Source organism: Camarhynchus parvulus, chromosome 1 (assembly GCF_901933205.1).
Source record: "Camarhynchus parvulus chromosome 1, STF_HiC, whole genome shotgun sequence".
NCBI lineage: Eukaryota > Metazoa > Chordata > Aves > Passeriformes > Thraupidae > Camarhynchus > Camarhynchus parvulus.
This window is the reverse complement of record NC_044571.1, coordinates 26,976,368-26,999,465: the sequence shown is the minus strand read 5'-3', so window position 1 is coordinate 26,999,465 and position 23,098 is coordinate 26,976,368. Positions and strand designations below refer to the sequence as shown.

The 23,098-nt window shown below is 40.3% G+C and overlaps 2 protein-coding genes across 2 annotated transcripts in view; one reads left to right on the top strand and one right to left on the bottom strand.

Annotated features, from left to right (window-relative positions):
• SEPTIN10 (septin 10) overlaps window positions 1-18,099 on the bottom strand; it is a 23,215-nt gene extending 5,116 nt beyond the window's left edge. The window contains exons 1-7 of the mRNA XM_030950973.1: window positions 17,860-18,099; window positions 14,229-14,346; window positions 13,343-13,538; window positions 11,695-11,881; window positions 7,951-8,112; window positions 6,382-6,478; window positions 5,660-5,822 (exon numbers count right to left, since the gene is read on the bottom strand). Of these exons, the coding sequence (XP_030806833.1) occupies window positions 5,660-5,822; window positions 6,382-6,478; window positions 7,951-8,112; window positions 11,695-11,881; window positions 13,343-13,538; window positions 14,229-14,346; window positions 17,860-18,099 (1,163 nt within the window). The remainder of the gene's footprint in view (window positions 1-5,659; window positions 5,823-6,381; window positions 6,479-7,950; window positions 8,113-11,694; window positions 11,882-13,342; window positions 13,539-14,228; window positions 14,347-17,859) is intronic.
• SOWAHC (sosondowah ankyrin repeat domain family member C) lies at window positions 18,071-23,098 on the top strand. Its single transcript, XM_030950961.1, is given in 2 exon segments — window positions 18,071-18,808; window positions 18,810-23,098. Coding segments are annotated over 2 exon segments (1,506 nt in total). The 5' UTR covers window positions 18,071-18,232; the 3' UTR covers window positions 19,740-23,098.

Genomic DNA, 23,098 nt, shown 5'->3' with positions numbered 1-23,098 from the left:
ATAAATATACACTTATGTTTTTGTCCTATCTTTTATTGTTCCTATTTAAACCATTTATAAATGGAAAAACTTACCCAAAAAATCTAAAGAGTTAATTATTTAGAGCAACACTAAGCTTAAACAACTCTCCTCTATCTTTAAATGTACTGGACAGTTTCTCAATCTTTTATGGTGACTGGGCAGTTTCTCAATCTTAAAGTTTCTTATTTGTATTCAAAATATCATCTAAGGAGAGAAGAAACATCTTGAAATTGCACATGCAGACAATGTTCATAAGATATCAAGGCCAGAGCACTCCTCCTATCTTATTCGAGCACTATGTGGCAACAAAATAAATTCAGAACAATTACCCTTTTGTGTTTGGGCTTGTTTTGGGGGCTTTTAATCAGCTGTGAAATAACTTAGGTCACTCTGAAATTCTAAATCCCTAAATCCACATGAAACAGGGGCATGGTTTTCACACAGATGTATTAATTCACACTATCTCTAAGTTTAGACTATAATGCTACAGCACAGGTTTTCCAAGTGCTAGCAATCTCACACTATTCAGGCTTCTGCACACAGTGTCAGTTCTGATAGATAAAATGCTGCCTTTGGGAATGATAAAGCTGCTAGAGCAAATGCTAGACTAAGTTAACATGCTACAATCAGACCTTCATTTCTTTATGTGGACATCTTCAGACCCAAACTAGGTTACTTTATCAGGTAAAAGCAATTTTGTGTTAAAATTAGTAAAATACTAACTTTGAAGACAATGAACTCAGTAAATAATCCTATTACACATAAAAAGAAGAGGAGAAATAAAAGTGTATTTTTTAAATTCACTGTGCAGGTGGTTGTGGATGCCAGCACGTGTTCAAGTGGAAGTGTTCAAGGCCAGGCTGGATGGGGCCTTTGAGCAACCTGGTCTGGTGGAAGGTGCTCCTGCCCATGGCAGGTGGGTTGGAACTAGATGGTCTTTGAGGTCTTTCAATCCCAACCATTCTGTGACTCCATGAAATACCCCCTCTCCCTGGACTGAATTGTTCTGGGAATCACCAAGACAGAACTAAACCAAAATTTCTTTTTCTGTGTGCGGCGTACCAGCAACACAATAACCCAAACACTCTTAAGTGTTAGGAGATTTGGGGAGGAAGGAAAAACAGTTCACCACATCTTAAGCCAGTCCTTCCAACACTACTTCATCCACTGCTCATAGTAAAATATTTTTTGGTTTATCTGAAGACTGGTTTCACTGCTTCTCTTTTAGCACATTATGAAAATCAAGTTCACAAGTACACTCATTTTTCTGGCTTAGACATCCAGAATAAAATACTCTGTACAAAGACACTTACAAAATTTAAATGTTATAACTAATTATTTAAATGATGTATTCTTACTGAGGTTTTGTAGTAAGGGATTGTAAAGAAAGTCAAAACTAATCATACATACAAGCACTACCACCTGCCTTTCTACAGAAGCATAGCTGTGAGTTTTTTCTGTTTGTATGAGACTGAAAGCATGGAAGCCTAAAATTGCAAATCAGACACATTATGTTCATAAATAGACAGTGAAGTGAATTTAACTCTCAGCGGAACACAATGTGCACTTTGAACAACACAGGTATTTAAAGTTTATTCAATTACACTTTTAAAAGCTTTCAAATTTGAATGTAACACTTGTAACTTTTTGCAGAACATTTGACTATTAATTAAGGTATATCAGAAAAACTAAAAAAAAAAAAAATTAACTAGTGTCAGGTATTTCTAGCACTGTGCTTTGACTCAGTTGACTAGCCCAGCTGATATTGAGGAATAATAAGGATGTGGTAGACCTAAAGAATTATCAATTTTTCAGTAGAGGCAAGAAAGCCAGGTATTTTGGGTATGGTCCAACCTCATTCGAAGATGGTTAAAATATTTAGCTCAAATGCAAAGATCTGCAGTTGGTCAGATGAACTCCATTGCCAAGGACTTCTTAAGGAAAAGGTCTAACAGACTTTCAAATGTTAGGTTTCTTTTCTCAGACATGACAAGAGTCACACCAACCTTCCTCTACATATAAACTTCTTCATGTCACTGAATCCTTCCTGGTTTTCTGCCATCATCTTCTAAACAGACTGAAAAATAAACAACTCAAGAACTGCAAGGTCTGAATATCCCAGTTTTGGGGAAGAAAAAAGCAAGGAATGATTCTCCACATACTGAGAAACCAAGATGCTTCTGTTACAATAATGTTTAATTACAATTATAATGGAGAACAAACTGTAATTATGATGACAGAAGAACAACTAACTCAGAGAATGATTAACATCAGCAAATCTAAACACACAAGCGTACAGCCTGAATATCAATCCTCAGCTTTTTTCAACAGACCCTGGTCTATCAGTTTTCTCCTTTCAAAACAAAAATGTGCCCATAAGCAACAACTTAAACTGAAAAATAGACTTAACAAAATGTCCGACTTCAAAACACTAGCAACCCTCTCCTTCCTTGCAAACACCTAGGCTAACTAGATATGTGTGCACATTAAGAAGTATGTTTTTGTGGAAGCACTCTTCATGTCTAGATTTCTGTTTTCAACTATTCCAAATTTTACCATTCAAAACATCTCAGCAATTATCTCTTGCTGAGAATGACCTGAAACTGGAATTCATGTTCCTAATGGACATAACTGCACTATTGAAAAAGCAGGACCAGACCATCTGCACACACACAAAAAAGTTTATTTTTACTTTTCAACAACAAAGAAAAGCAAATACCAATTTTAAGTAGCAAAAAATAATAAAATTATAAAAAATTCACTTCTGAATTTTATATGCAGCAGATACTGCATAAAATACATAAACCACACTCTAAATACTCTGCTATCCATTGACTTCATTACTTCATTCTTAGAATGTAATTGCAAACTAACAAATTAAAAAGTTATTATGAAATAGCTTCACCAAAATTACAGGATTTGGGAATAGGTGATTTTAAAGTGTACACAAGACAGTCACTTCAGACTACCTATGTTTTCCCTTCTCAGACTCAGTAACAAAATTGCAAATATATTTTTCTGCTGTATGCTGAAACCATCTCTTTCCATATCTCCCATAAAAAAGTAAAACTTGTCAGCATGTTTTTACACATGTGTAAAAGTCAAAGTGTTTTACACACATGTAAGAGTAAAAGGCTTTACAGATGCCTGCCCACAACCTATCTTACAAGGCAGCTGGACATCCAAGATTTACTGGTTTTGCCTTGCAGTAGCATACAACTTTGGATGAATAAACTAATGTCCTACTTCTAAATCCAAAAGGGTAGTACAGGAACTTCACAGGCAGTTTCTTCCCAATATGCCAAAAATCATGGCACATTTGCTACACAAGTGTCATTGTTCAAAGGCTACAAACAGCCAATTACTCAAGTCTAGCAAAGGTTTTCTAAATTTACGTTATTATCAAATTTAATATGTAGACAGCTACATCACAGGCACAAAATATGAATCCTTAACATGCATTTTGATCATTATTTATACAACTAGCATGAAATTTTAATCTTCAGGCATATATTGCTATGCAATATTAATTATACTCTAAAACTACAGCTCTTAGAATTCATGTGTATATATTGTAAACATCTTTAAGGACAAAGAGGATGGCAATTTAATAACACATTTTTGCCTAAAACAACTGAATAGTCTCTATTCTAGAAGTTATTTAAATGTACGAGCAAACTGGGAAGCACTGAACTTCCCCTACGTAAAAAGACATTTTCTATCACATTGCTGAGGATGACACTTTTTATTGTTTTCCTCAGTAACTTGATAAAGCACCTTATGGGTAAGGCTACATTAGTCTGCTAATTACACTACATACACATCCTCTAAATTCTCTTCCTTTCTTATAGTATCATAAAATGTCTCTCTCAAAACACCAAACACCTTCTCTTTCAGACCTCAGCATCATTCACTATGCCACATTACTGAGGGACAACCACATCTATCCTAGTCTTAATTTTCTCTTCCTGTTTTCTTTCCAGTAAATCTGGGAAAAGGTTCATATTTCTAGATTCTTATGGGATATCTATCTATCTATCTATCTATCTATCTATCTATCTATCTATCTATCTATCTATCTATCTAATCTCATCCTTCCAAAACAATGACATTTTCAATAGAACTGATTTACCAAAACTAATTACTAAGTGTACTTTCTTGCCAAAACTCTCTCAATAAAACTGACATCTAGTGTGCCATATGTAAAATCTACACACCAGAGAGAACTCAGCTCCTCTGTATATCCAAGAAGCAGACAACCTCTAAATGAGCTCTGAAGTGTAAAATACTGGGACATTCTGATGTGAACCTGCCACTTCAGGCTTTTTACAAAACATAAACTGTGTAGGGGTTTTACAGATATAATTCCTTAGTTTGTAGAAGAAAACACTTCTATGGATGATGGTTTTTATAATTTAACTCTTATCCTGAGATGGCTGTACACCATGAAATGGAACTTCAGAAAAGCTGAAGGTACTGGAGTCAATATTGCCATGAACAAATCTCTAAAAAAAATCTTCCCTAGACAAGGATAACACGACAACAGCTATTAACAGCTATTAACACACATTCTTAAATGTAAACCAAATGAAAATTCTATGGTTAATTTCAGTTGGTTTAAAACCTCTTTCACCTTTGGTTCTCTTTTTATGAAAAGGATGTATTACATTCTTGTTAAGTAAAGAGAAATGTCAAGAGACCACTGATTCAAGGTCAGCTCAACATCATCTAAATGAATTAATTTGCAAATGTGCCTTGGTTCAAACGGTGAGAAACTGTTTTTAAAGCAAAGTCTTATCCTGTTTTCATGTCTGGTTTAAGTCAATATCTCCCACCAAAACTATGTAGTAATGGTCCTTCACTGAAGCATGAAGGCTTGAACAATTCACAAAGCATCAGCTCTTCCCCAGCAGGATTCTGATCAGTTAAAAGTACAGTCCCATGCATTAAAAAAAAAAAACCCAAAGGAAGAGGAAGACAAGAGAACTGGAAATAAAAGATTAAACAAAATGGATATAAAATTTTAAATGCTTCTTCCAGAAAACAGTTTTACTACATGAAACAACTGAGTGTCTATAACCTTCTTTATAACTTATCTTTCCTTTGAAATCCTCTTTTAACTCCCTGTAGTCCAACAAGAAATTTCTTGACCTGAAAATGCTAAGACATTTGTTATTACGGCATATAATGTGGGAAGTCAACAGTGTAACCACTTATTTTGTAAAAGTTTTTGCTTCAGTTCCTTCTGAACCTGGAGTCCAACCAAACTATTATTTATAATCAGACATCCTTAAGAAAGAAAATAAAACATAATACTAATATATAATGAAAATAATTTAAAAGCTTGTAAAGCATAGATACCTAAAGAAAACAGACATGCTTCCTGAGAAAAATTTAAAACCTCAGGTGTATTATAGAAGAGAAAGATTTCAGAAATGTAACTGGCTTTCATGTTTTTAAAAAGAATGCTGATGTAAACCCATATACTTCTCCATGAAAGTAACTGACTGAACAGCTACATCCTTCAATTATTCTTTCCGTCTTAGAAAACTTGTTTTATGTATGAACACTGCTCTGCATTGGGTTGATGTGAAGTGAATGGATGCTGAAAGCAAGTGCTGCACACCAAGTCCTTTACCTGACTGGTTTGTTCTCAGGGCCAATGTCTCTGCAACCCAACTTTTCCAGCCTGCAGCGCCTGTACGACTCATAATACGCACGAGTCTTCTCCTTCAAGTCTTCCATATTTGTGCAAAGCATCCTGCGGAGCTTTATTGTATCACAGTGGTTCTCATTTTCCACTAATCAGTAAAAAAGATGATCTTATTATTTTGCAGAAGTATCAAAATAGTCAAAATACGTTTTAAACATCATCACTTACTTTGTTCACTAAATATACTTCTAGGAAAAGGTTATCTTGTTGTTTATTATACCTCTTACACTTCTTTATCATTTTTAATATACACACTGATGTACTGAAGACCTGTAAGTACTGGTGAACATATTTCAACCTGTCCTGATTTCCTGCTTGAGCTGAAGACCGCAACATTTCTCTCTTTTTTAACCCTCTTTACTGACAATCACAAATGTTTGAAATTTGGTAGTGCTAGAAGTACTGCCACTATCCTAACCTGCCCAAATACTACATACACCATCTCATACCTTGATCCCAAGAATTCATCAGTGAGGATGAAATTACAAGTTAGTGCAAGTCTCAAGTATTAATTGCTAAATTCCTTATACTGTTGATCCAAAATACAATCAGCCTGGCATCAGTGAAACAACCCCTTGTATTATTGGTGAATTTTATACTTCAACAACAGCAAAAGCTCATAAAGATACTTTTAAGAACTCTTTTACCTTTTACAATGCCCCAAGGGTATTGACGAGCTCTCACCATTTTGTTTCCAATTTTCACCTTCTCCATACTTCCTACCACAGCAAATGGCAAATAACCCTGTAGGAGATGTACCAATTAAGTCTTATCTGTCAGCACTCATACGTAAAAACACAGAAACACCTCAGAAACAAATTAGGGAGGAAAACACCATTTCAGGAAAAGCCAACAAGCAGTTTAAAACCACCCCCAGGAGATCAGTAGCTAGGCAGTATCTACTGATAAAAAACTCAAACTACAATAGAAGCAGAAGGAGCAGTTGATAGATCCAGATGGGTGGGTTGAGGGGAACCTCAGCAGGTGGGAGAAATGGGCCAACAGGCACCTCACAAAGTGGAAATGAGGGCAATGTTAAGTCCTGTATGTCAGGAGGAATAAGCCCATGCCCCAGCACACACTGGGGCTGACTGTGTGGAAAGGCACTTTGCAGAATAAGACACAGGGGCAAAGACCTGGTGAACAGCAGGTTGCTCCTGATTCAGCAGGTCTGTCCCAATGGCAAAGGTAGCCAACTACTGCCTGAGCTGCACTAGGAAATGTCAGCCCCAAAGAGAAAACTGCTCTAGAACACACATTCAATCAGAGCTCATATCCCAGTAACACTCACGTGACAATCACATACTGGAACCTGTGCTGTGGTTACTGCTGTGGGCTTGGCACAAAGACAGGCTGGGCACTGCCTGCGTGCTGACCCACAACAGCTGACCAAATAAAGAAACACCATTACCTGGAAAATAAATCCCTAGCAGAGCACGGAAGTGGTCAGTAACAAACCACCACATTTCCCCACAGCAAAAGGGCCTGCTACTGATGGACAGCTGCACATTGTCACTCCCTGGCCAGGTAACAGAGGTTGGGAATGCACAGCCATGGGCTCTGGGATCCCGGCTCCTGTTCCCACTTTCAAACCCACACACACACAAGCATGGTCAGGTGCACCTACAAACACATGCAAGAGAGCAGCAAATACAGAGCACTCAAGGCAAAGCCATCTAGCTCCACAGCCTTAGCTGAGAGCTTGTCAACTACCCCTGGCACAGTCGGAAAGGACAACTGAAAATAAGCCAGAGTCACATCTGACCTCTTCATCCCTAGAGAGAATCTGTCCTAATTTCAAAACAAAGTACTAAATAAAAGAAAAAAAGCAGGTGTAAGACTTGCTATTGTAGAAAGCTGTAGACATAAGGCACCTAAGTATCTTCTCTACCAGATGTAAAATTGTATCTGTCGAGGAAAAGAGCAAAGTCAATCTGTCCATCTATAATAGTAATTATATATTAATTAACCAGATATTAGAAAAACCATTTATGCATGAGAACCTCTTTTCTGTTACATGTATCAACAGCAGAGGGGCAGAAGATTTATAAGTAGGGAAAAAAAACCCCAACACATAAGAGCTTCTTAAGGAGAAGAATAAACTAGTGACATGCAAACTTACAAGCTTAAAGAAAACGGTGAATGCAGTGACATGAATCAGCATTAGAGAATGATGTTTTAGAACTGAAATATCAATATTTTTGTCATTTACTTACATTTGTGATGGTATTAATCTCAGAAACGGTTTCATCATCAGTAGGAAACTGGTATATTCGGATGCCATTGCTAGTTAATTCACTCATTATTTTCTTCTTGAACTCTTGCAGCTCAGTTTTAGAAATGCTGTCTGCTTTGCCTATAACTGGTATAATGTTCACCTATGAATGATATAAATTATATTAAATGTGTGAGACTTCAATTTTGAGGTGGCAACTTTTGTAAATAGAATTGTTTTTAATTAGCTGTTTAAAACTTCTTTTGCAGTCCAAACCTTTTCATCAATTGATATCAAATTTTCACAAACAATGAAAAATATTCTCATGGGCATCATTTAACTAACTAGCAACCAATTATTTAATATACTCCCTTAAAAGTAATTGATTCTAAGAACAAGGAAGGAGGTCTCATAGAGCGAAGTACTCACATGCAAGCAATGCCTACTTATTAACTAAATGCCATTAAGTATTTATATCTCTGTTAAAAAAATAGATTGTTTAGTTTATAGCAGCAGGGGACATGGCTCAGGTGTTAAATGAAAGCTGGCAGTATAAATACAGAAAGAAAAGGAAGCTGGCTGCCAAACCCTGCCTACCCTGAGCCTCTTCCTTGGGCTCCTTTCAGCTACATCTTCATCTCACCATTCACCTCACCACTGCAGCACAGTTTCTCCAGTATCTGACACGAGCAGAGGAGTAACACAGGCTAAAGCTTCTTGCTTACCACTCTTTACACTAATTATTCAGAACACAGAATTCAGTTCTATTAAACTGCCCTATTTCCTAAAATAGTGATGGCAGTAACTTGGAAGCAATATATGCCAATTTTTTCTTAAAAATACTATCATCACTCCCAAAATACACATTTTTCGGAACTAAATGGAAATAATGAATACCCAAATGGAAAAAAATGTAAATAATTAATTTTCCAGTATTTTGAAAGAACAACATAAATAACTCTTCTGGATTTCAGAAGATGAAGTGTTCTACAGAGTTCCTTGATCACAGATGCAAAAAGGAAGGAGAGGGAAAAAAAAAACCAAAACAACACACACACTTTCTATTCTTCTGAATATTCTGCCTGAATGGAAATGCCTAAATGTCAAGAACAGATTCAAAATGGATATTTTTCAAATAAGACTTCTGTCTTAAGCAAAATGTCCCAAAGAAAAAGAAGCAAGCCAGCTCTGAAGTATGACTTCCAAGATTACCTGATGATAGTCCTTAATTGTGTAGCATACATGATCTAAGCATATATGGGGTAAAATATCTAAAATCAAATAAAATTATGGGATTTATTTTTCTAATAACTGAACTCATTTAGAATTGTATAAACAATCTGTTACACTAGGAGTAATTCACACCTTCAATCAAATTAGCTGAGGGACAATAACGTAGGTTTTCTCCAATGTAGGCCTAAAAATGGATGGAACACAGAGTCCTCAGAATTCAATTAACCTCTACTCTTTTTCAACATGAAAGTTGTCTTTTCAACATGAACGTTTTTCAAGCACTCACTAATTAGAATTTCTTAGAAAACAGAAAACAAATAGCAGAGAAAGTCTACCAAGAAGAATAATAAAACACAAAATCATCAGAAACTGTGATTACAGCTATCAACATTGACATTAAATCACCAGAAGTGCATAAAAATTGAAAAGCATAAAATTAACTGTGGCTTTAGATAAGCAACAAAGAAGGAAAAGAAATACATGTAATTGAAATCATTGTTGGTACCAAGAGCAGGCTGATTTAAGTGTATCTCTGTGAATCAATATAAAAATTTCTGAAGATTCTTTCTGAAGGGAAAAAACCTAAATCCCCAAGATACTTTACAGACTAAGCCATAACATGCATACAATTCTGTGAGAATTAATTAGAACTGCAGAGCTATTAGTTGAATAATCACTATTTCCAGGAAGAAAGAGCACAGGAAAAGATCCCTTTGTCTGTGAATGAAACCTGGCTGTTCTGTAGTGATGCCATCCTAAGCAAAACTATAGGATTTTCCAGAGTCTAAATGCCAGAGTCCAAATTCTTAGCTAGGCATCCAATCCATAACAGAGAAAAATAAACTGACCATAGATACTCTGTTTTTTTCTTCAAGGACTGCAGAGTACAGGATGAACCTGATCTATCCCAAGAACCCTCTGTACCTCTGAGCTGTGTAATCTGCTATTGTTTTGTAGCAGCAGACTGTAACAAAAGTACACAGTGTACACTGCAGTGGATTTAGGAAGAAACTCAAGACAGCTTTCCACATAGATTTACACATTTGATGGATGCATGTGGCTATACCATCTTCTCTTTGTGGAATCCTGTACTCAGTGAATATACCCAGGGACTCCCACATCCTGGGAAATTCCAAGTTCTTAACTGCCACTAGGAGAATGCAGTACTAAAAGCACCACAAACATGCTCCACAACAAGATGGAAACAAAACTACAGTTAAAGCACATAACTCTTTCTGTGTGTACATGGATATTTCTGTAGTAAGATCAGAAAGAATCCATTCCATTGCAAAGGGATAAAACAACAGAGTTACGTGTGGTTTATGCTCTCTCTGTGCCAAAGCAGAATTAAAATTTTTTGCAGTAGGTGGCTAGAAGCCAAAATTCCTCAAGGCAGAATTACTTTTGGTTTATCCTAATGGAAGTATTTTCTTAGGATGCTGGAATTCGAAGATCTATATCCTTTTCTTTCGAAAGAAACACTGTTTGAAAGAAAGTTCAGTAAAGAGCAGGCACAACCTAGAAACCAACAACACAGCACACAGAAATGTTCTCTCCCCTACCTTTGTACCACCATACCTTCCCTTGCTTGCTATTGAGAAGTTCAGAATGCAAAATACATCCACAAACAAAGTAACAAAAATCCCAAATGGGCTTATCAAACACAAATGTGGACTAGACAGATGATTTAATTCTTGCTATCTTGGAAAAACTTCTCTGAAACAAGAAAATGCAGGTAGAAAATTTAGTGGGAGGGGCTCTAGTAAACACAAAGAAAAAGGCGAAAGGCACAGCAAATGCATTTAAGTTTTCAAAATTTTCAACAAATTTTAATTTCAACAAATTAAATCCAAATAATACAAGGCTTCTTAAAATAGGTTAAACATTTAGCTTCACACAGCCTCATTACAGGAAGAAAGTTAAGGATACAGAAAATGCAAGTAATTTCACTAGAAGCTGCTATTTCAAAGCTTTCTAAACAAATCAGTATGTTAAAACACTACTGCAGCCTTTCACAGAAAAAGCCATGTTGGCAGTGTTCTGCTCATGGCTCTTCATGCCTCTTCAGTTATCTAAAACGAAGATCTTCAGTGTTGCAGAGCTTTTTTGGTGCCAACTTTCCAGCAGTCCCAAAACTAGAAACAAGTTTAATTAGAAATAGTAAAGTACTTATAGAAGGTACCCTATCCAATGTCACTACAATGCTTAGGGTTTAATAAAAGTAAAGTTGGTGTGGTTCTACTTTCTTAGTATTTTTTTTTACTTCGTTGTGCTTCTTTTTTCAATGTTCTTAACAACATATATCTCTCTCTTTTTGATTTGTAAATAAACAATTGATGAACTGCAAGCTACTTGCAGAGCCCATTTATTTGGAACTTAAAGTATATCAGTACCAAAAAAACATTACAAAACCAAATACATCGATATAGAACTGAAACATGGTAGTGGACCTAAAAGCTACAAGATGCTTTAGAAAGTAAGACAAATTCTTGGAACTGTTTCCAAGTCTTACCTTACTGTCTAGGCTTCTCATAGTTAACAAATCTATGGTTTTTAGAGAACGGCCTGTAGGTGAAATGAAATAGAGGCAGACATGGATGCGAGTATCATGGTAGCTAAATAAAGAACGTATAACTTTCAGTTCTTCCTCGAGATAGGCTTCAAATTGTGCATCTACATAATCCACTATTGGCTGATAGCTGTAGGAAATAAAATTTAACAACCAGATATTAGCTACTCCTAAAGAGAGACAAACTAAGAAGGGAATTCTCTTGTATTGTTCTGCAGATTTTTGCTTTACATGTCAAAAGGCTGCTCAAGTAGGGCAGAAAATTATGTGTACAGAGTAATCCTAATTTCTGAAAAACTACTCAAAAAAGAATTGTGCATCTAATACAAACAAAATGTTTCCTAGCTACCATTAGTGAAAAAAGTGATATAAAGTTAATTATGATTATAACCAAACTTCCCAAGTGATGTTTTTAAATTTTTGCAATTAAGCTGTGCAAATGCAGAACTCTTAAATATAAGGAAGATACAACCACCTCTTAGGTACAATACAAGAAAAGAAAGAATATGCAACTAATAGTACCAAGAAACAGGATGAACTTTTATCTTCTGAAGTACTGTACACAAGAGGGCTCTTAAACAATAGCCAAAAATTAAAATGAGAAATGTTAGAGAATAAAAATCTGATTTATAGTAAGTACACTTTTAAGTATACTTTATCCTACCTAAAACCAGATTCTAATGTGCTTTCAAAAAGAAAGTTTTGCTAGATGTAGAAACAGTGCACCCTTACATTTCTTCTGCCACACAAATTTTACAAACCAGATCAAATGCTATTGAAATCCAGAAGCAGGTGTTACACACAAAATCAAAAGAACAAGAAGGTCCCTCCTGTACCACACATCAAAACCTCTAACAGCTATACTAGCATCTACTTCCATCTCCTTCACCCAATTCACCAGCAGCAGCTATTATCCAGTCATATCATAAACTACAGCTGTCATGATAATCTTAACGTGACTCTCTAACCTTTTATTATATGAGTACCACCATTTAGGTACTCAGATCACATAAATCCTTTACGGTTACCTTGAAAGAAACAAAATCTGCTGAGACAGTTCAGTCCTGTAAAAAATTCACGAAAGCAGAGACTCAAAAAAAGTTCTGAAAAACCAGTGGGCTGCTTCTACATCTTCTGACTAAGCTGACTGACACAAAAAACAAAGGCCTTCGGTAATTCACATGATTAAACTTCCAGTTTAAGGTCTTCAACAAGTTACAATGAAATTGTTAAAAACCGTGTAGATCTAATCTATATAAACTACAGTACTTTATAATCTGCTCGGTTGTTTAAAAACCCACCCATTGAACTCCCTGCTTTTCTCCACCCCAAAGGAAACTACTGCATGTACACACATTTATAAAAGATTAAGAAAGAAAAGATTTCATAAAGAAAAGGGCAGAGTTCATCAAAATTATAAAATAATTTCTTACATGAGAAGAACAATACGTTTACTTTGGCACACAGGGAAAACAGTTAACCATCCACTTGGAATACATGTAAGACAACCACTTTCTACAGAAGCCCAAAGAAAAATCAGCTTGCACTTAAGACCAAAACTTCAGCATAACAGTGACAAGAGGGCACTTACCTATCTGCTTTGTTCATCTGGTCACCAAACCCCACTGTTTTTACAACTGTCAGCTTCAAAAGAACATTACTTTCCTGGAGTTCAAAAGTCTGGGCTCTAAGTCGCACACTTGACAGAAAATGTGTTGATGGAGAGTCCTCAAAATCAGTGTTAAACAAACTGCTGACCAAGGCTGATTTCCCAATTCCAGTTTCCCCTAAAGTTAAACAGAAGGGTTGGAGAAGACATTTTTCACATCAAATAAATATATAATAATCTCAGAAAGTGTACACAAAAACTCAACTGATTTCTCCGAGCAAAACTGTGCATTTGTGCATTCTTTTAGTGAAAACTAAATATGTTTTCATTATTTTTTCATCCTACATATAAGGGTAAATTATCGGTTAATGAGTAATGAGCAGAACAGTGTCATGACACTTTGGTTTCTTTAAAAGTCTGAATTAATTTCCTACATATTTTTAAAAGTTAAGTAGCTAGCTTTGAAACCAGAGATTCAACAAATGCCTTTTAAGAATAAGGGTAAAATATTAGAGCAAAACATTTGATAAGTATAGAAACAATTCAGTAATACCACCTTGGAATTTTAAAATTTTTTTAATCTGAAGCTCTTTGTTACAGGTGTAAGCCCTTTTTACTCAAAAAAATCAAAAGGCTGCTTATAAATGAATAAATGACTGGCATTCATTTTCAACATTTTTTGGTTCTTGACATTGCTTACAAAAATGCTACATACAATCCCAAATAAACAAAGCTGGGACAAGGGGTGGAATTACAGTTCATGCTTGACATTAAAGAAACTGTTTAACACCACAACTGGATTTAAATTTCAGTCACTTCCTAAGATGGGTATGCCACTAAAGCCTTTAGGCACCCAGATACTACTCACCAATGCAAAGAATGTTGAAGCAGAAGCCATGCTTGATGGATTTCCTGATCAGTTGGTCAGGTAAGCTATCAAATCCAACATGTGCAGACAAGGACAAAGTTCGACAGCCAACATTTTGCTAGAAAAAAATAATTTTAAAATATCAGTTAACAATGGCAATAAAAATTCTACTAGAAAACTAAAACTCATTCCTTATGATTTCACATGCAATGAAGAAGAAAAGTCAAAGTCTGAAAAAAAAGACCTGTCAAATGAGCTTTCGTCCATGATTTGAGGAAAAATTTAAATTTACTTTACAGAACAATTTGAAGGCTTAAAAAAAAAAAAAAAAAAGGGAAAAAACCTTATGAAACATGAATGAAATAAAGTAGACAACTCCAACTGAAAAGGTAAACTGAAAACTGTAGGGAGAAAATAGATCACAGTTGGTTTGCTCTTAGAAAATAGGAAAACGTATTAAAAAAATCTAAGCATCAGAATTCAAAATAGAAAGCATAATCAGAGGAAGGTATCCATTACCAAATGGAATTCATTCTGAGGAGCTGGAACTGAAATTGCTATTAATGTCAACTAAAAAATTATCTGCACTCATTATATGCACCAGAACTCTGAGACAGCATTGTATCTATTTCATTAGAAATATCGAAAGGTGTACATTCCTTTTCAAACATCAGCTAGCAATCTAGAACCAAGACATCAAGGCAGTGAACACACTAAAATACATAAGGTTAAAAGGAAATATCTTGATCCACACAAATGAACTGTATTTTTAAACAAACACTACGTATCAAAAGTAGAAATGGTGACAGCTCCATGCTATTCTTTCTCTTAGATTTCCAATCTACATGGAATTGGAAACCATTGCTGTTTCCTGTGAACATGCACACGGTCAACAGTAGGAAATTTTTTAATTGAACACTTAAAAGCCCGTTAAAGCAACACCTTTTCTAATAAGTATGCATAACAAGTCTCAGAATTCTTGTAGCTAGAAGGATATGGATATTCCTCACAGCATATACTCATCTTCTTCTTGAACAGGACTTCCTTGTATGGGCTTACAGATTGCACTGCACCAACTCTCATTTTAGATTCCTCTAATTAGATAATTCTATTTTAGACTAAGATGAGGGAAAATGCATATGCAAAGTGGACAGTTTAGAGAAAATATGACATCTTTGGGCTATTAAAAAAAGTACATTCAAAGCACATCAGAAAACAAAATTTCTCAAGGCAGTCTACCAGAGGAAAATTACTGTTAAAAAGAGCTGAGAAACACTGAGAACTGTCAGTTTCCTGTCCATTTAAAGACAAGTGCATCTGAGACAGAGTGGCTGCAGCACATCTAAGAACTCCAGGTACTCAGTCTGATCTCAAAGCACCTCTATTGCCACTAGGATAAGACAATTCCTCTAACACAAACCACTCAGCCTCCACACCAAAAGCCAGTGCAAGAGGCTCAGCGTGACTGCAGAAGGGAAGTCTTTCACATTCATGTCATCAGCCTAAATCCCAACCTCTGCACTGCCATTTGTAACTGTCCAAACAAAAAAACCCTCACAGGAATAAATTTATTTCCTTCTGATGTCCAGATGTTAGAAAAATAAATCATTTTGTCAGCAGAATTGCCTTGTTAAGGCTTAGGGCTTGACATGCCTCGATGATCTCAGACCTGGAGGAGGTTAACAAAGCCTGGGGACAAGGATGTGCTAATGAGTGGACACAAAAAATGCAAAATTTACAAGCCACAAGGACATTTGGCAGAACATCCAATATAAGGAAGAAACTAACAAAGCCAATTCAGCAACTATGCTGAAATCAACTGACTCAGCTCCAAGGAAATTGTAGCAGGACGAGATTGTGACCACCGACTCACAGACCACCAACTCAAGAAACCCACCAACCCAAAAGAAGAGAAAAGCCGCGAATGTGAACTTAAAATTAGCATGACAAACGAGAGAATCACTAGCCAACAGAAGGGAGAACACTAATTAAGAAAACTATGCAACTAATAGCCCGTGACCCTTGATTTCCTTGTTTGCTAAAATCCATAAATGTAGTTTTGATGACTGGGCAGCTAGCATTTTGTGGTGATAACCTAGCACCCCACTTTGCACAAACTAGAATAAAGAAATAGAAGTAGCTTGTCTCAGTGTGTAAATTGCTGCTGCCTACCAAGCAGCGAGCACTCATTCAGGACACCACCTCTCCTCCTTACACAAGGATCACTGTGTAAACCTATTCCACCTGACAGCAACTGAAGCATTGTCTTAATAGAAAAGCAGTAGCCACGTTTTTCGCTCTGAAATTTTCCACGGACATCGGGTGTCAATTCCTCTGCTTATTTGTTAGACAATAGCAGAGAGACAAAGTCCACAAGACTGACCACACGATATCCGCCTTCTTACTACTTCTAAAAGAAAAAAAACATCACCTAGTTGATCACCTAATTGATATCACCTAAATATCACCCAACTCACACCTCATTCCTTCCCTCAACCCCATTTTTAAAGGTTGGTGTGATAACTAATGTGTCTAGATTTCTCCAGATTCGTTAAATTGGATGGGGCTCTGAGGGACATGGTCTAGTGAAAATTGTCCCTGCCCAGAGCAAGAGGGCTGGAACCAATCTTTTTGAGATCACTTCCAACCCAAACCATTCCAAGATTCTATGATTTAATCAAATATTTTGGTTTATATAAAGTTGTCCTGCCCATCAAAAACAGCATGAAAAAAACCATAGCCTGAGACTGTGTAACATTTAAAAATTATTATTTCTTTCAGAAAAAAACTTTTAAAAATAGTAATCTTTTAAATTTACCACATATTTTTGACCAAAACTGCCTAACACCATCCCTTACCAAAAAGCTAAATCTCAAACTACATGCATCACTCTGCGTAAACCTCTGCAAAACGAGACTAGCAGTCTAAGCAAGAAACTAGCTTGCTACTGGATTTACAGATGTCACAGAGATTTGCCCTCCAAAACTCGAAGAAAACCATACCCAGTGTGTGATTCTGCAGGGGGTGAGGGTCCCGGCAGCCCCGCCGGGGTGCCGGGAAGGATGAGGCGCCCGTGGACATCCCCCATGAACGTGCCCATGGGCACCCCAGACCTGACTCCTCCTGAGCCCCGAGTTTTCCACTACTACCGACAGGCATGGGAACTACGCTCCAGCACGGTCGTGTGGATGCGCTCAATGTCCTCAGAACATAAAGCTGACAGCTTTGCCATTACACAGAAGTAACTCGTCAACAGACGAGATTCGGCTTATTACCTGAAATACGCGAGACGCCACAGGAGCGCTGGGAAGAGTGACACCTGAACACAAGTTCCTTTAACAACAAGTGTTCTAAAAGCCTGGCAGCTCTGGGAACTAGACGGCGTGAGAGAGGAAGGAGCCTTCATCTCTCACGCTAACCAGACCTGCACCCTGACGCGGCCCTCACCAGCGCCCGGTGCCCCGCACCGAGGGCAGCACTTCCACCTCCTCCTTCGCACGGTGCGACCGCCACCCTCCTTTCCCTCCGGGTACCGGCGCTGCCGGGCCCTCCGTCCCCTCAGCCCCGCCGGGCTCACCCCCGCCACAGGGGCTGCTCACCCGCCGCTCCCCGTACCGCGGAGGGGACTTACCAGAGGCTCGTCGGCATCGGAAGCGGCCATAGCCCCGCCAGAGAGACAGCGAAGGAGGGAGGAGAGTAGGGAGAGAAGGACGCGGCCAAAACTGCCGCCGAAGGGGAGAACCACGCGGCGGGGAGGAGCGCGGGGAGGGGATGCGGCCGGGGCTCCGCCGCCGGGGCGGGCACTGCTGGCGGGCGCCTCCCGGCCGGAGGGCGGCGCGGTGCCGCCGCCGCGGCAGAGATTGCCGGGCATGCTGCTGCCGGGAGGAGGGGCTCGGGCAGCGGCGGCTCTGCCGCGCCCGCACCACCACTGCCACCACCATCACCAGCCGCGGCAGTAGCAGCAGGAGGAGCGGCGGCGGCGGCGCGATGGGGTAGCGGCGGCGATGGCGGAGCCGGCGGAGCTGCAGCAGGAGTCAGTGGTGCGGTTCCTGGCGGCGCGGGGCGGGCGGGCGCGCAACGCGGAGCTGCTGGAGCATTTCCGGGACTGGCTGAACCCCGCGGAGCCCTCCCGCCGCGCCGCCGCCCGGCATCGCTTCAAGGAGCTGGTCAACGCAGTGGCCACCGTGCGCCAGGAGCCCGGCACCGGCGTCAAGTACGTGCACCTCCGCCGCCGGTACTGCGCCCCCGAGCCCCCCGCCGCCGCCCCCCTGACCCCCGGGGAGCAGGAGCCGGCGGCGGAGAACAGCGCGAAGCAGCCGAGCCCGCCGCCCTCCCCACGGGCAGGCGCTGAGGAGACGCCGCCGGCAACAGGCGAGGATGCCGGCAGCCACCCGCAGCCCCCGGGGCAGCGGGGCGAGCCGCCCCGGCCGAGCCCGGCGGTGGCTGGAGGCCAGCGGAGGGGCTCCCGGCGGGGGCCACCGCCCGGGCGCGGCGAAGGCGGCGGCGGCGAGGAGACCGCGATAGCGACGGGCCCGGGGCGGCCCCCGGCGACGGGCGAGGCGGGGGCGGCGGAGGGAGCGCCCGGGGGCGGCGGCGCAGGGCGGCGGCCGGCGGAGCCTGCGGGAGGCGGCGCGGGGCAGCTCCCCCCAGCTGAAGCGCGGCGCCCTCCCTGGCGGGGGCCGCGGCCGCGACTCGGACAGCGCCTCGGTGGCCTCGTCCTCCGCCGAGGAAGAGGGGAGCACGACCGGCTCTGTGGCACTGGACCCCCTGGAGCACGCCTGGATGCTCTCGGCCTCGGACGGGCGGTGGGAGAGCCTGGAGGGGCTGCTGAGCTGTGAGCCGGCGCTGCTCTGCAAGCGGGACTTTATCACCGGCTTCACAGTGCTGCACTGGGCCGCCAAGCACGGGCGGCAGGAGCTGCTGGCCACGCTGGTCAACTTCGCCCAGCGGCACGGGCTGCCCGTGGACATCAACGCCCGCACGAGCGGCGGGCACACGGCGCTGCACATCGCCGCCATGCACGGCCACGCCGAGGTCGTTAAGCTGCTGGTGGGAGCCTACGACGCCGACGTGGACATCCGCGACTACAGCGGGCGCAAGGCCGCGCAGTACCTGCAGCATGGCACCTCGGGGGACATGCGGAACCTTGTGGGGGCCCTGGAGGAGGAGGAGGAGGAGGAAGGGAATGCTGGCAATGGGAGCGGGCGCTGGAGGCTCTCCAAGGTGTTGCCGTCTAATCTCATGAACTACCGGCTCTCCCACCACCATCACGGCGCTGGGGAGGAAGCTGAAGGTACGGATGGGGCAGCGGTGCCGGGCAAAGGCAAGGAGATGACCAGGAAAGCCTCTGGCAGCGGACGGATGAAGCCTCGGCTTAATAAAATCCGCTTCAGGACTCAGATCATCCACAACACTCCCTCCTTTCGTGGTGACGCTGAGGAGGAAGAGCATGAGGAGAAATCCCTGAAATCGTCATTCAAGCTCAGGCCAAAGTCCAATGTGTTTGGATAAGGCCGGGGAGCAGGAGGTCTGGGAGGTGGATGCACGGACCAAAGTGCCCTCAGGTGTAGCACAGAAGGTGAGGCAGGTACGAGTGGGTGCTCGTCTACACTCGTGGACTCTGGCCAGAAGGGTCCTGAGTATCTCACTTTAGCTCCCAGTTCGATGTGGTCAGTGAGCCCAGCAGGGCTCAGGGAGCTCAAGCTCCTGGGAGCAGCTGCTCCAGCCGGGCCCTCAGAGCTGAAATGGGAGGCAGTGGGTGGGTTGAGAAACACTGGGGTGTTTAAAAGCTGTGCTTCTTTCTCTCTAAAAGCAGGCTTTGGGATTGTAAACCCGTGTTAGTGGATCTACTAGGATTATTGAAGTGAGTGGGGGAAAGGAAAGTGCAAATGCTTTACTCTTACACTATCAACCGCTACTATAAACTATCAGCAAACAACTTGCTATGGGAGAAGAACACCTCAGTAATATACAAGTATACCTTAAGTTTCTCTTTAACAGCAATACCACCTGGCGCAGTGTGGAGTTGGGTGCACAAAATGAGATGGTACAGAATGGTTTCCTGTCAGAATCCATGCTTCAATCCATCAAAGAGTTGAGCCTGTGTTGACTTTATGCATTGAAAATTGCTTGATTTGACATCATGAATACATTACTTTAAAAAATAATAATCCATTGCACTGCAAGCAATGAATAAAGTTAACCATGTGCAGAAGTCTTTGCTGTCTGAGGTACTACTGAACTTGCTTATCGCTGTTGGAATACTAATGCAAGATAATAGAAGCAAAGAGTTTTTATATATATTTGGTATCTTATGTTTTGTCTTAAGCAAAGCAATTTTATTTTAATCACTGTGAATTCTCAAGTGCCAGACCTAGCGCAGTTCCAGTTATTAAGTCTGGTCAATTCTTGTTAATGTCCTTTGTGTAACTCACTGCATTTAAATTCAGAAAATCGTGTTGTATGTGTTACCTGTGAAAGTCATTCTCTTAGAATAAAAGAGCACAGACACCATTGCATGAAATCTTCATGAAACTCTAATATGGTTCTGTAATGTAACAGCTACAGGTCTGTGTTTGCTGGTAGTTCGTGTGCCAATCCCATCAACTTACACTGTGTGGAAATAGAGAAAAAAGGGGAAAAAAACAAAAAAAAAGGAAGGTGTGTGAATTCATGCATAGGGTGAAAAACTAGAACTCCAAAACCCAATCCCTGTTTATCATTCTGAACGAAGCAGCATAATTACATATTCTAGTTAAGTGGTAGCAGTGGTGTTTGAGTTCTTTTAAACCTATATTTCTAGAGAAGTGATAGCCAGGGCTTTGAACTGTTGTTTGACAGCCTAGTAAGTCTTAATCTGATTGACGAGCCTATCCGTCTGCTAAAGCTTTCGGAAACCTTGAATCTTGTTTCTCTGCTTTAAAGGTAGCAATTCCAGTGAAATCTAGGAGGCAGATTTATATCCATATTCAGCTTTCCTTAAGAGCTGAAGTACTGAGCTGACCCTGGATCCTGAATGCTGCTCAGTGTAGCAGCTCATGTGTGTTTAGTTGTTAAAGTATGGCCAGTTTCAATGCAGCATCTGTCAAAGCACGTTCCGAGTTGGCTTCCTTAAGATGCATGTGTGTGCCTGGCCTGTAGCTAACCAAAAGTAGATAGGCTTTGACATGTTAAAATCCAAATTTGAAACACTGATTAAATGCATGCCACAAGCTGTAGAACACCTCACAGGAAAACTGCTGCTGGGCGTGTGCACTTTTGAGATGACAGCCTCTGTGGCTGTTGCTAGTGACTTATATTTCTTGTAGCGACGGGAAGGAAGTGCTACTGATGCATTGGCATCAGACTTTCCATGCAGATAAACAACCAGTTTCTGCACTTCATGTCAAGACCTAATAAATGACAGTGTTTGCACAGGCATGCAAGTGACATTTAACTATTTCTGGAAAAAGCTGCATTAAAAATAATACAGAACCTCTGCATAGGTGCTGGTCATTACTTCTGTGCAAAAAGACTAGAAATTATAGAGAGGTTCAGCTTTAGTTTACAATTTATAAGCTATAATGTTATAGATTTCATGTGCCTTCATTTTGGGTTGGTTGCCTCAAATGCAATGGATAAGATCAGTCTTGCAAAGCGCTTTTTCTTTATGTCTGTGGGATGGGACCAGAAATTTTCCCTCAGTCCTCCCTGTTTAATCTGTACACCTGTACAGTGGGGTGTCTGAAACAGGGAAGATTAATCATACATATTATGATGTAGAGCTAATTCTGTTGTAAGAGAAAAGATAATTAGATGCCTAAGTCTTAAACTTTCCTCTGCAAGATAAATAGGTTTTTAGACTTCTGTAGGAGGGAAGTTTTCTGGCTGAACACTTAGAACATGAGTATTCTTCAGTACGGGCACATCTGAATTGAGCACGTATTCCACGCAACTACTGATGTCCAAACCTTATTAAAGTTGTTTTCTGCTTTGAGAGTTTATGGTTCTTTCATACAGGCTGTTGGGTGAAGTGTTTCTCTCTTCACATGCAAATAGCAAAGAATTGCACAAAAATGCCAAGTCTTAGACAGCTGTTGGGTTACACGGAAAAATGATCAGAAGATGCCTCATTTATATCATTATTTGAAGTATCAAAGTGAAATTGCTGGTCCACTGATACTGTTTAGCTGTCAGTTAATGAAATTTCACCATAATGATCCAAAGGTCTTTGCAAGGTGGGGTGCAACAGAGCAAATATCTCTTTTGGTGTTTGAGATATACAAAAGAATGGTTGGATAACCACTCATGTCTCTCTGCGCTATGGGAATAAAGCACTTTGATTTCACATTATGACTTGTCACATTCCAGATGGTTACTTCTTATAATATGACCTAAAACTTAATGGGTTTTTTTTGAGGCAGGGAAGACTTGATGCCCTATTTCAGTTTATTTACAGTCTAAAGGTATGCTTGAGTCAAATATTTTGGATACATTGCCTAGAAAGATGTGACTGAAATGTGACTGAAATAAAGTTGTATGGTACAGAAAACTGGAGCACTTACTGGTATCTTTTTTATGGTGTGCCTGAAGTTACTGAATGTGTTTGTTCACTTTTTATGATGGTGTGTAAGGCAGCAAGACTGTAATGTAACATGTGGTATCTTTTTTTGTACTTTATGTTCGAGAAATTTTAGAGGCCTGGAAGCCTGTTCGGTTTTATTAATACACTTTTCATGGTTGTCTCTCTGAATGGTTATGAGTTGAGAATCTGTAAGCTTTAGTTTTATGAAATAAAAAGAGCCCATGAATGCTCTGAACTGGCTCCTGTATGCTACATACTTAGGTGCATATTCGTGTTAAAACTACTTACTGGTTTGTGTTGTTTTTTT